The sequence below is a fragment of the Parambassis ranga genome, chromosome 3, assembly GCF_900634625.1.
Source record: "Parambassis ranga chromosome 3, fParRan2.1, whole genome shotgun sequence".
NCBI lineage: Eukaryota > Metazoa > Chordata > Actinopteri > Ambassidae > Parambassis > Parambassis ranga.
Window position 1 is genome coordinate 2,739,490 of NC_041024.1, and position 12,113 is coordinate 2,751,602.

The window sequence follows — 12,113 nt, forward strand, 5'->3', positions numbered from 1 at the left end:
ACTGGCACCACAGGTTGATGTGGTTTCTAGGTAGAATAACCTTATAACACATGGAGCTCTTCTCTACTGCATAGTAAAGAGAGTATTGGCCTACAGATGACGTGTGTTGTGTAACTTGTATTATTTTATGAAGTAGATCGTGAATTTGCCCCCCCCCAGATTTCAACTTTTATTTTGATAAGCAGATCCCGGAAGTGCCTGGTCCTGTTCCGCCGGTCTTGACTGAGCCGTTTTAGACCAGCGGAGTCCGGCTGCTGGGGAGAGACAGAGGAAAAGTTAGTCAAGATGGCAAATCTCACAGACCCGGAGTGAAGGGGCACCGCTCCCCACCAAAAAAACAAAAAACACTGAGCCTGTCGCCTCGTCCTGAGACAAACCCGACGATGCAAACACACTGCGCCAGCAAGGTAAGGAGGCAGAGCCAGAACCAGAACCAGCAGGTTCTGGTCTTCCTAACCGCTTCTCTCACTATTCAAATATTCAAACTGAAGTTTCTGGATAAAACGTCGCTGTTTTGTTCGCTTTTACTTTTCTGCTTCCATGAAGACAGAACTATTAACTGGCTGTAAAAACTATAACATTACTACAATATTTATCTTTTTTTAAAATACATTTAATGGTAGCGGAGGGGGCTAATGTTGATGTTAATGCTAACGGTGCATTTTTTTTTGCTAATGGTCACTTAAATTAGCCGCGTTCGTGTCTTGTTGGGATGTTTTAAGTATTTAAACAAGAGTCTGTCATTTTTATTCGTGTTTCTGTCTACAAACTACACACACACACACACACACACACACACACACACACTGCTATCCGCCGAGTGCTGATGAAGCAGAGTGACAGTTTTAGACAGCAGCTAACGTCCAGTCCACCTCCTAGCTTAAAACTCACCCACTTCTGGCCACCGTCGGTTTTCAAAATACATCAGTATGAAACTAACCTGTCATTAAATTAACGGAGGGAAGTCGCTGGAAGTCTTGGCTGTGCCAACAGCCGCTGTCGGTAACCCCCGGCCCGGCCGGCGTCCTTTTGGAAAATTCCGGATTGCAGCGCCAGTAGTACCGACAGCTGTATTTTTAGGAATGGGTGGATACCAAAAACGAAAAATTATTTATTTTTGTCTCGGGCGGTGAATGCCACAAGCCTATGCGCATAGGCAACGGCGAGGAGGCGACCTATAAATGCATGTATGAGTTTTTTTTGGCTGCTTTCTTCTCAAAAACTGCCCTATTGCAGCAAGTCTGCAGATCTGAAGCAACAGGGAGCACTGTCGCATTTCTACTGAGGCTTTCTTTTTTTAAAAATTCATATAAGACATGGTGAGTGCTATACACACAGAGAGCACAAGGAGCTTCAGAGAATATTTCTTTCTGTCCCTTCCCCTAACATCTGATATCTTCCTACAGGCCTTAGAGGGATTCCCTGAAGAAAAATGCCAGTGAGGCTGAAGCTGATGTGACACAGCGTGTGCTGGAAGAAAGCTGACTCATCAAATATCAATCCCTCTGAGTACGACTAAGCAGCTGAGAGCAGCTCATATCACCTAATGCCTTGCAAGAAGAGCACCTCACATCACTTAACCCTTGCAAACGAAGATTAACGGACAGGAGAAGACGGTGCAGAAAACCCGTTCCAGCAGGAATATATATCCAGCACCGGCTGCAGGCGACACAAAACTTGGCACGGGCCGAACAGTGACTGCTGTCCCAGCTAATAATGTCAGAGCTAAGAATACAGTCCTTCAGCTGAGCTCCATACACACACACACACACACACACACACCAGAGACATCAACAAGCACTGTAACCTTACATTTCATTGACCCAGACCCGTCGGCGCAAAGCTTAAACCCTTAGCCCAACCCGGCAACTGCCACAGTCTGTCCACCTCCATCCCACCTCACAGACCATGATGTTTCGCGATCAGGTGGGCGTGCTCGCCAGCTGGTTCAAAGGGTGGAATGAGTGCGAGCAGACGGTGGCTCTGCTGTCCCTGCTTAAGAGGGTGAGCCGGACCCAGGCCCGGTTCCTGCAGCTCTGCCTGGAGCACTCCCTTGCCGAGTGCACTGAACTGCAGGTCCTGGAGGGAGAGGCCAACAATCCAGGTAGGACAGCCTCTACTCTGTCAAATCAGATGTGATGAGGATCCATTTACACACCTTTCTCTTTTTACATCCTCGTTCTAGTTTTACACAGTGAAACAGCAATGATAGTTATACTTTCACTTCTTAGGTCTGTTATATATTTCCCACAGCTGGAATGAACTGACAACGTTTGATACAGAAGAGGACAAAGCATTTTTCCCTCACTTGTAGTCAAGTAATACATCCTCTGACCCTGAATAGAAATTTTATGATTCATTGTTGCAGCAGTTAGTACTGCAGAAAGACAGACACAGTAGTCTACTGAGATACTCTTCCTTATCTCTGTCTTAAAAATCACTTGATATTTCAAGTGCTTGATTTCCCAGATTTACTGGGGTCCCTGACCCTAGATCTAACACACAGGAAAACACACTTACAAGCATTGTAAACCACTTCCTGTCTAAAACATTCCTGTAAGTCCAGCAAGAGCGATAAATAGCTGAATCATTGATGGCATGAAGCTGAGCTGCAGCCCGCCAGTGCATGATGGTGGAAGTAGGTTGGGGTCATGTATAGCATGAGCTCAGCTGGCACTGAGGATGGTTGAGGACTTCAGTCAGTCAGTCAGTCAGTCAGCGTGCCAGCCTATACTGCTGTAGCGCTCCCTTGGTTGGTATTGCGCCAAGGCACCCCCCAAAGGGAGTTCTGGCAGGGTTTTGTTGCATCAGACTGCAGCGTGGCCATGGAAACAAAAACCCTGGCAACTGACTGGGCTCATGAAAAATAGAATGAAGCGCTTCTGCAATGGAGAGCAGTGAGCGTCTCCTGTGTACCTATGGCAACATCTGCATGCAGCTACACAGCTGCTTGTTACACTGGAGTGAAATGATGGCCCTACCCTGCAGTTGCACACATGTATTACAGTGAGTTTCCATCAGGGTTTACAATGGGCAATGGCTGTAGTTAACACAGGCTGGACACATCAAAGCACACTATATTTTCTTAGTCGATCCCTCCCTTAGTCAGACTCATACTAAATAGACGGTTAGATTTAATCGGTTAGAAAGAAGACTTTGTGGCAATAGTTTAAACTAAGCATATCTCAACTGTACAGTGTAAAATAGCCTGCTGGCACATTCTGCATGTTAGGTGACCTGACTTGATCGGCAGTGTAAAAGCTAAGACCAGTAGCTGCTGTTTTGGGGGACCAGCACTAGTGCTTCATTGATTTTGGAGTATTTGCTAGTTGCTTCGCATATGTTTGTGCAGTGATTAAGCTGCATCTATCTGCATCTTAAACATTTCCATTACATATAATTAAAAGTGATATGATAACAACAAAAAATACAGTTTTCAGGGTCACATTACAGCGGCACACACATCATGCTAACACAGTGTCACGTCTCTTTCTGTCCAGGCTGATGACTGCATGTTCTCTCTGTGTCATCGGGTCAGTGGTACAGTGTGGGGTAACATTGTGTAATCACTAGCTCCATCAACATGATGAGCTGTAGTCATTCAAAAAGTATGGTGGGAAACTATAAATTCAGTATCTATGTTCTGTGCATCAACCTCTGGCTCAGTGAAATAATCTGAATATTGTAATGAGCTTCTGCTCTCTGTACCTGCAGAGTTAATTGTTGGGTCATGCCCCTCAGTTTCCTCTCACCTGTGTCAGCTTGTGGGGCTTCCTCTTCACAGATACTTCCTACCGTATCTACACAAAGAGTATATACAGCCTGAAAATTGCACATTTCCTTTGTCTTTTTTTGGTACATTTCTAAAATCTCAAAGGAGAACATCGCTGTGCTGTCGTCCAGGAAAGCTTTATCAAAGGTCAGGATGTATTTCAAAGGCTCTAGATATCATCAGGTTGACTTTTCTTTATAGGGCTAGGCTGTTAAAGGGTTAACATACAGCTGGAACTCTCGGCTGAGTGGAAAAGCGCAACTATTTGGAAAGCAGTGTACAAATGAATGGAATCCTCAGTGACCTACTTCTCTGAGCGGCTCAGAGGCTGCCTTGTTTTTGAACCAAGCAAGTGATGCGACTTTATTTGTGACTTGAGATACTGTCATAGTCAATGTGATTAGTATCTCACCTAAGGACAGGCCGAGCTGCATCACTCCAGATTTTTTTATTGTTTGTCAACAAGGGAGATGCCATCAAACTCATTCCTACTGAAACACCTCACTGTTTCTGCAGCTTTTGAGAATTCATAGTGAACATGTTAAATAATGGTTTTCTTGTGTGGGTAATTGCTGCATTTCTGTTGTGATTATGAAGGAATGTAACTTCCTGTTTTTCCTCCCCTGTAAGGAGAACAAAACGTCTTTTGTGACAATCTCAAGAGGGACAATATTGGATTAAGTTAAGAGGAGTTGAATAGTGAGCAGGGCACTGTCTGAAAGATGACATGTGCGCACACAGCCCCACACACTGGGTGTAGGGTTAGTGTAAGGGGTGGGGTTAGGACAGGACAGTGGCTCTGGTGTTCTGAATGACTAGCTTCATTTTCGTGTGCTGTGGTGTACTGCTGACCTGCCCAACATGGCTGTTTGAGCTGGAAGAAGGCTGGCAGGGATTCAGTGTGTACAGGCAGCTGTGTTGTAGAGCTTGACAGTAATAGAAACCTGTGTTTGGGATCTATTGCACCAAAGAGGTTGTATATAAAATGGGTATTTATTCATTCAAGTGTGGTACTGCTATTCTCCATGTTTATTGTTTAAATGGTTGCAGAAGTCACAGAAATCCAATCGTGCAATTTTGATACACTTTACATTTTTTGTTGGTTTCCAAAAGTTGAAGATATGCTTTTCTGTGCCCACACTAGATGTTATCATATTGATGAACATTTTATTATACAGTTATTATGAATTTGGAACAACTCACATTCTGCACGTCCGTCTGAAGTTTGAGATGGTTTCTCCTATGGAAAATCTTCAAAAATACCTTTACAGTCTCGCATTCGGTTGCCAATAGCTTGACCCTCAAACACAAAAGACCTTCATACATGATACCTAAGGTGTGTTTTTACCACAAGTGACAACTGGCCTGTACCTATGCCTGTGTTTGTGTCACATGTTTATTATGATTACCTTCCTTTCCATTTTTATTCTTCTGATTGTTAGCCTACAACACAACCTGTCTTTTTCAGCACTAGCACTTGTCGAGTTAGTAGCTGTAGACCTGCTTATGGTCAAATGTATGTGTGTTATTTGTGAATAATAAGATGGCCAGAGATGAGTAAGACAGTAACCTAAACATCCTGTCTTTTTTTGAAGCATAGCACCCGAAAGGAAAAACACCTTGATTCACCCGGCAGTGTCAGATCCTCAGAAATGTCAGAACTACACGATAGAGAAATGGGTTAACTTCAGTGAAGAATTAGAATTCAAAGGGCTGTCTGAATCTAGGTCAAAAATGACTTCCAGCAAAAAAGTTACTTTTTAAAGGAGCCACTTGGTCTATTTTGAGTCTTAGTGTGTAAGACTATGGGAGGAAAGGACACATTGTATAATGGCCAGTGAATTCCTGTTCTCCTGCTCTATGCCTAAACTAGGTCTGATGAAAACCTGGACTGGAAATCAGCATTCCTGACCGAGGCGGTAAACGGTTCCGGTGTTGGGGATACTGTCTAGGAATGTGGGCACGTTGGAGCACACTTGAGTCAGGCAGCTCAGCAAGAGCTGAACAGGGGCTTTTCCAGTGTGGAGGGAAAAAGACACAGTGGAAAAGGAAAACTGATTCCACCCTCAGTGGAGCTAAGGTCTCCTGAGTACACCGCGGTATGGAAGAGGGGAGGGTGAGAGGAGGAGGAGGAGGAGGAATGGGTAGGGCAAAGAAAGGAAAAGATGAAGGCTCAGGAATATTGGTGGCATTTACAGCTTAAACTCTTTGGCCTCTTTATCTTTCTAATTAATCTTTTCACTGCTTTTTTTTATTTCAACCTACCGATGTCTTAAGGTTCCTGCTTAACTGTCATTTATAGAAAAGCAAGATGCTGCCCCCAACAAAGATACAACTTTAAACGGGAGGCACTAATACATTCTCTGTGTTTTAGCAGCATTTTTGCCTTTTAAAACCTGTTGTTGGTCATTGTCTCAAAGACAGAGAGAGAGAGAGAGAGTGAGGTTGGAAGATGGGAGATAGGAGATAGGGGGAGGAAAAGAAAGAGAAACTCTTGTCTCTGGATTGGGAGCCAAACTATTTCATTGCACCCACGCATGAGCAAACAGTTTATTTCTGGAAGTTGACGGTGTGTTCTGTGAACTCGTACTGAACCTCAGGAATGGGGACAGACAACCTGCCAAAACGACCACAGGGAAAACGAAGTAAAGCTCGTCTTTTCCGTCGGACGTCTACGGCTAAACCTTTTCACCTGATTCCAGGTGTGTATTTGTTTATGTGTGAACGCACAAAGATGGATTATAAAAACAGTGTTTAGGATAACCTGCCAAAAGGACTCCACACACATGATGGAAGCTGCTTGAATCCTCAGACATGTCAGGCTCTTGATATTATCTGTGTGAGAGAGGCAGACGAGGTGTCACTGATAGCAGGGATTATGCAATCAAGCACTTCACAAATCCTCGAGGTTTAGTTTCTTACAGAACCCGCCTGTACTACTTTATAACTCGGATCCCAGCTTTGTGCCCCTAGCATCTTGGATTACTGTGCCATGCGGGTATCTGCATACTGCGTACACCCAGCCGCAGTCATTCACTCATTATGATTGAACAGCTTATCCATTAGAGTTCAGAAGTGTGTTGTGGTTTTGGATCTCGTCCTTAAACATTTGCCAAAGAAGTATTTAGATTGACAACAAGTCAAATGTCAGTATTATTGCTCCGACCCATTTCCAAACTATGCACACATTTTAGGGCCCTCAACCACTATGAGTTGTGTATATGGGCATATCTGCATCAATAAACACTCCCCACAGTATTACTGGTTTGAGCAGTGTACAAAGAGAAGCTGCTGCTGTATTCTGTGATTCCATTGCAAATAATCTCTGTGTTTCATTATGTGTTTCTATAGACACAAAGTTGGCTGACTTGGTCAGGAAACTGAATCCTTTTTAGTTACAGGACTGAGTTAGCTGAATTATTGATATTGCTTTCTCCCTTTTGTTTTCTTTCATTTTCCTGTTTTGTATGGTTAAATATTAATAATAGTGTGTTGTAACATCATGAGTGGGAGAGCTGCTAGTGGTCTGACCAGGAAAAGCCCTCTTTCTAGCAGGTCCTAGCATCTTCCTCCCAGCTAGAGGTGAAGAAGTGGTGTTATCTTCACCTGTCTGTGGCTGGAGAGATTTGAGTGTGTCTGTAATGAGAGAAAGATTCACACACTGAACTCAAATGAAACAAATTTATTCAATAACATAATTAACGGGTGAGAAACTGGGCCTGTGCTGAGAATAAGCTCAAATGTGCAAACAATATTGTCACACACATGCCTATTCAGCAGATTGAACCTAACCTCAATGAATAATTTACCGATCCACCGCACAAAAATATAACCGCTGTAAAATGCATTTACTTACTGGAGAAAATGTAACTTGGTGTTTGTGTGTGTGCAAAAACAGAGAACGAGGGAGAGTGAGAACAGGTGAGAGATACCAGTCTGATAAATGAACAGGCAGCCTCGTCATGACCAGACTAGACATAGAGGCGTATAATGTTACCCCATATAGACCCCCAGACTCTTAGCTGAGCCCTTCAGCAGCCCGCCCTGCTGTCAGGCAGCTGGCTGTGGCTATACAGTGCACTTCTTGTGTAAGGAGACTGTTTAAGCTTGGGAGCCACCCAGTCCCAACTGCACAGTCCAGCAGATCTGTACGAACACAAAATCTAGAATGTACAAAGTTAACAGTTTGCAAACTGCACACAATTGCCTTGCAGCTAAATTTCTTCTTTGGTTTCTAGCTTCAAGCTTGGATGTAATCAGACTTAGGCCCCGTTCACACTGGGAAAAAAATGTGGCTTAAGCAGGATTTGGCCGCATCCAGATCAATCCAGATGTGTTTTTTTCCGAGTGTGAACACCTCCAATCCGGCTGAATCCAGTTTGATTTCAAGCCGGCTAGATCCACCCTCGAGAGGTGGATCTAGCAGGATTGGCTCAAATGTGGCTCAGGTGTGAACGCAAATGTGGCTAGCGAATCCGGCTAGCCACATTATTAGCCATATTACGAGGCGCCACCTAGTGGTTTGGAGAACAGCAAACACGCTGGATGAAGCCAGATTGAGTGCGGACACAACTGTGTGCTAGCCAGATTTGAAAATAGGTCTGAACGCATCCAGCTTAAAGGCTGTCTGGGCTCAATCCTACTCTAGCTGGAATGACTTTCTCCAGTGTGAACGGGGCCTTAGCTCAGGAATGAAGGGCTCACTATAAAAACAACACAAACAAAAGAGTATCTCATTCAGAAATGTATTGTTGAAGTAAGAGAAGAGTCCTGAGCTGATCCTCCAGATCACTTTTCTCTCCTTTACGACAGCCTGCAGTGTGCTCAACAGGTCTACATTTTTGGTGTGTGAATTTGAAGACCATTATTGCAAAGCCTGAGGCCACCAGGACACTTGTAGTTCTAGTAGATCATTTCATGACAGCTTGAATTCATATTAGGTCACAAGTTGTGGATCAAGACCATTGCTAAATAAATTCATTGCACCTGAAAATGTCAATCCTTACAGGCAGAAATCTGCTGTAAGCTAATACTGACAAAGGATATCACCCTTCAGATAAGGTGTGCACAGGAAACCCATATTTGTGTCTTGGAACATGATAATTCACAAAACTGTGTTTGAATGGGGCATCTTAATACGCACAGCTTGCTGTTAGAAAAATGATTCTTGGCAGCCACATTTATAGTCCAATCCATGGCAGTGGAGCCAAAACCTTAATATGGGACTCCACTCCAGTCTCAGCTGTGTCTCTGATTGTCCTCTCTGTCTTCACATGAATGGGTGATGACAGTGGAGACACAGCAAGGCGCCGCCGGCCACACTCGTTTACTTTGAGTTGGTTGACACACTGTTGGCTGCAACATACAGAGTGACATCAGCAAAGCCAGTTACTGCTGGAGAGCCCCATGGCAACGGTTGCTGAGACGGCCATACAACAGGAGTCTTTTAGTCTCTGGTGGGTGGAAATGACCTCATGTAAACCAGACTCCTCCAGGAACTGTGGTCCACCATTTATTTCCAGGCCCACTGAGGTGCTTACTTCCAGGGCAGGTGTCAAATAATTCAATAAGAAAAGTGCTGGAATAATCTTATGTAAAGTCAGTCAGCTGCCATCTTTAATCTCAGAACGATCGTGAAGTGGAGCTCTCGTTGCCCCAGGCTGCTCTCCCCTCGTGGTTGTCGGACTTTAGGACTGTGTGCCTGTCTTACTGAGTGTGTGTTTGTGTTGTATCTACTCACACGGCGTTACAGCTGGAATGCCCAGGCTATATCCTTCAGGCTGTTGACAGCCAAAGTTGCTTGGTAAACTCATCCGTCTTGCACTCAGACACTTCATACAAAACTATACGTTCCACATGACGCTAGAATGTATGTCACAAGCTGTGAAACACACACACTCCTTATTCATCAGAGTCCCCACACGGAGACTCAGACTCTGTTACAAGAGACATACTGTTGTGGTCAAACCAGTTGGTCAAGTGTTGTTTGTGTTGTTGCCACAGAGCTTCGGGTAGATGCAAATATTGATGGTCCCCAAATGTCTTTAAATACAGTTTGGTCACAATAAATAGTCAGGAATGAATAAAATAACTTAAATCAAGGGACTGATCCTCCCTATTTAATTCCTGCTGTTTTTTTGCGTTGTTTGGCAGACCACAACAATTACTCAAACCACACCACCTGAATACTACAGCATGTATGTGTTCACACTTCTCTCTGTGTTCAACAACAATAACTGTCATCCTTCTATAGGGAAAAGAAGAGGGGACTTTGAGTAAAGCAAAAGCAAAAGATTGAGAAATGAATCGGCAAAAGAGGAGGCTGATGGGCCCCTGACTGCCATTTCCTTAAATAGAGTTGTGGGCTTCTCCGGTCCAGTCCTGGCAGAGCAGAGGCTTGCATTCCCAGCATAGCTGCAAGTGCCACATTCATAGCCTCCCTGACACTGAAGTACCACATCTACAGGTAGACTCACAAATCGCAACGTTGCTCAGCCTGTTCCTGCAGACCTACAACCTCAGGTTGCTGCTACTGCAGCAGGGTGGAGAAGACGGGATGTTGAGGAAAGACATGAGCGGAAGTGGAGGGACGAGGGAGGGGGGGTGGAGTAAAGGATAGTGAGGAATTGTCCTCTATTCATACGGCTGCTTGTCCAACAAGAAAACATCCCCCACTGCTAGGACAAAAATGAGATGGTAAAAGTCCACCTCATAAGTCACACAAAACATGTTTCTAAATTGTCTGACTAAAAGATAGAAACGGTACATACAGTAATTAATGACGTCACTCTACTGGAGAATTTAGAATTTAGAGAACGATGCAGCAGATTTTACATCACCACCTGGACTTCTTCCTCAGGCAGACGTGGTTTGAATGAAGATCGGAGAGGATGTGAAACGATGTCAGACACCCTGAGGAGCAGTCTGCAGGATGTCTGCATATACAGTAGCCATGATGTGGCTTTTCCTTTTCCTGCGGAATATAATGTTCTATAATTTGACCAGGTGTCCTGGCTGTGACGACACACGTTGCTATGAAAAGTCGTTCCTCTTCCTGTTCTATTGTGGGTCACAGGAATTTCTAGCTGCCTCTGTGTTAAACTCATTAGTCTGTCGGTGATGTTCTCCAGTAAAAGTTAGTTTAAAAAGCCTCATTCATAAATCTTTCTGTGGAAATAAAGTATATTTATTAAGTACAAAGTTTGAATGTGCATTGGCGTCCTACACCTCGTTGTGAAGACCACATCCGAAAAGGAGGAGGAGGGTTGCCGGGTTCAATCAGAAGACAGCTGGAGAGGAGATGGAGACTTTTAAATTTCGAGCTAAGCTGTGATTGGTCAGGAGAGGGACGGAACGCGACAGCTGATCGGTGAGGGGAGGAGAGAGGGAGAGAGGGAGAGAGATTAGGAAGTGGATAGGGATAAATGGTGAATGATGGGAAACGGAGTCTTCCTGATTGAACTTACGCTAAGAGCTACACTTTTGATTTTGCGCAGAGGATTTGTTTGTGTTTCAGGTCACTGAATGACACTTGTTTCTGCTGTTAAATGTTAAAGAGTGTTGTAAATCATCTGCGGACTATTGTGTCCTGTCAGGTGACTGCTAGTTTTTTGAGATGTGAACACTGTAGTGTGGAGTGTTTTTTTTCAACTCACTCCTATGTGGTCAGTGGGCAAAAACAAGATTATTACAGAACCAGCGATAAAGTATCAATACATGCCATCAGCAGCCGCTATAGCTGTTAAAAGACATTCTCTAATATAGCTATGCCTCACATATACAGTAGATTTTTTTAAAGGTAGAACAGACAGTTCTGAGCTCCTCATCCTGCCTCTGACTCAGTCAACTGTCAGTACGTCCAGCAGAGGCCGAGGCCGGGCTAATCTCAGCACTTACTAACCTTTCAGCCTTTCTCTTCTTCTTTTTTCTCCCTCCACTCTTCTGTTTATTTTCTCTCTTCTTGTTTATAGCATCTATCATGGCGTTTATTTTTTCAATCTTTCCCCTCCTTCCTCCTCTCTCCTCCATTAGTTGAAACCTGTCGACGTCAGTGTACTGTGCAGTGCATTTCTCTATACCTCATATTAATCTTTTCTCTCTCTCTCTTATCCATACAGGGTCCTTGCATTTGTGTTAGGGCCTGTTGGAGCCTGCCTGCACTTCATGTCAGGACATGGTCTCTCTCTCTCTCTCTCTCTCTCTCTCTGGGTGGAGCAGCTTATACCATCAGATTGTTTAATCTTATATTTTGCTTTTTTTCTGTAGTATATACACTGTCCTTTGTTCTTTCCTTGACTTCTGTCTTATGTGGCATGTAAACATGTTTTTTCCTAATTTTTTG

General features: G+C 44.0%; 1 protein-coding gene across 3 annotated transcripts in view; it reads left to right on the forward strand.

The window, feature by feature from the left end:
• The first annotated feature begins 210 nt into the window (after nt 1-210).
• Nucleotides 211-12,113, forward strand: part of samd4a (sterile alpha motif domain containing 4A) — a 36,982-nt gene continuing 25,079 nt past the window's right edge. For all 3 annotated transcript variants that reach the window (XM_028402017.1, XM_028402018.1, XM_028402019.1), the window contains exons 1-2: nt 211-407; nt 1,407-2,104. In XM_028402017.1, the coding sequence (XP_028257818.1) occupies nt 1,909-2,104 (196 nt within the window). In that variant the 5' untranslated portion in view covers nt 211-407; nt 1,407-1,908. The remainder of the gene's footprint in view (nt 408-1,406; nt 2,105-12,113) is intronic.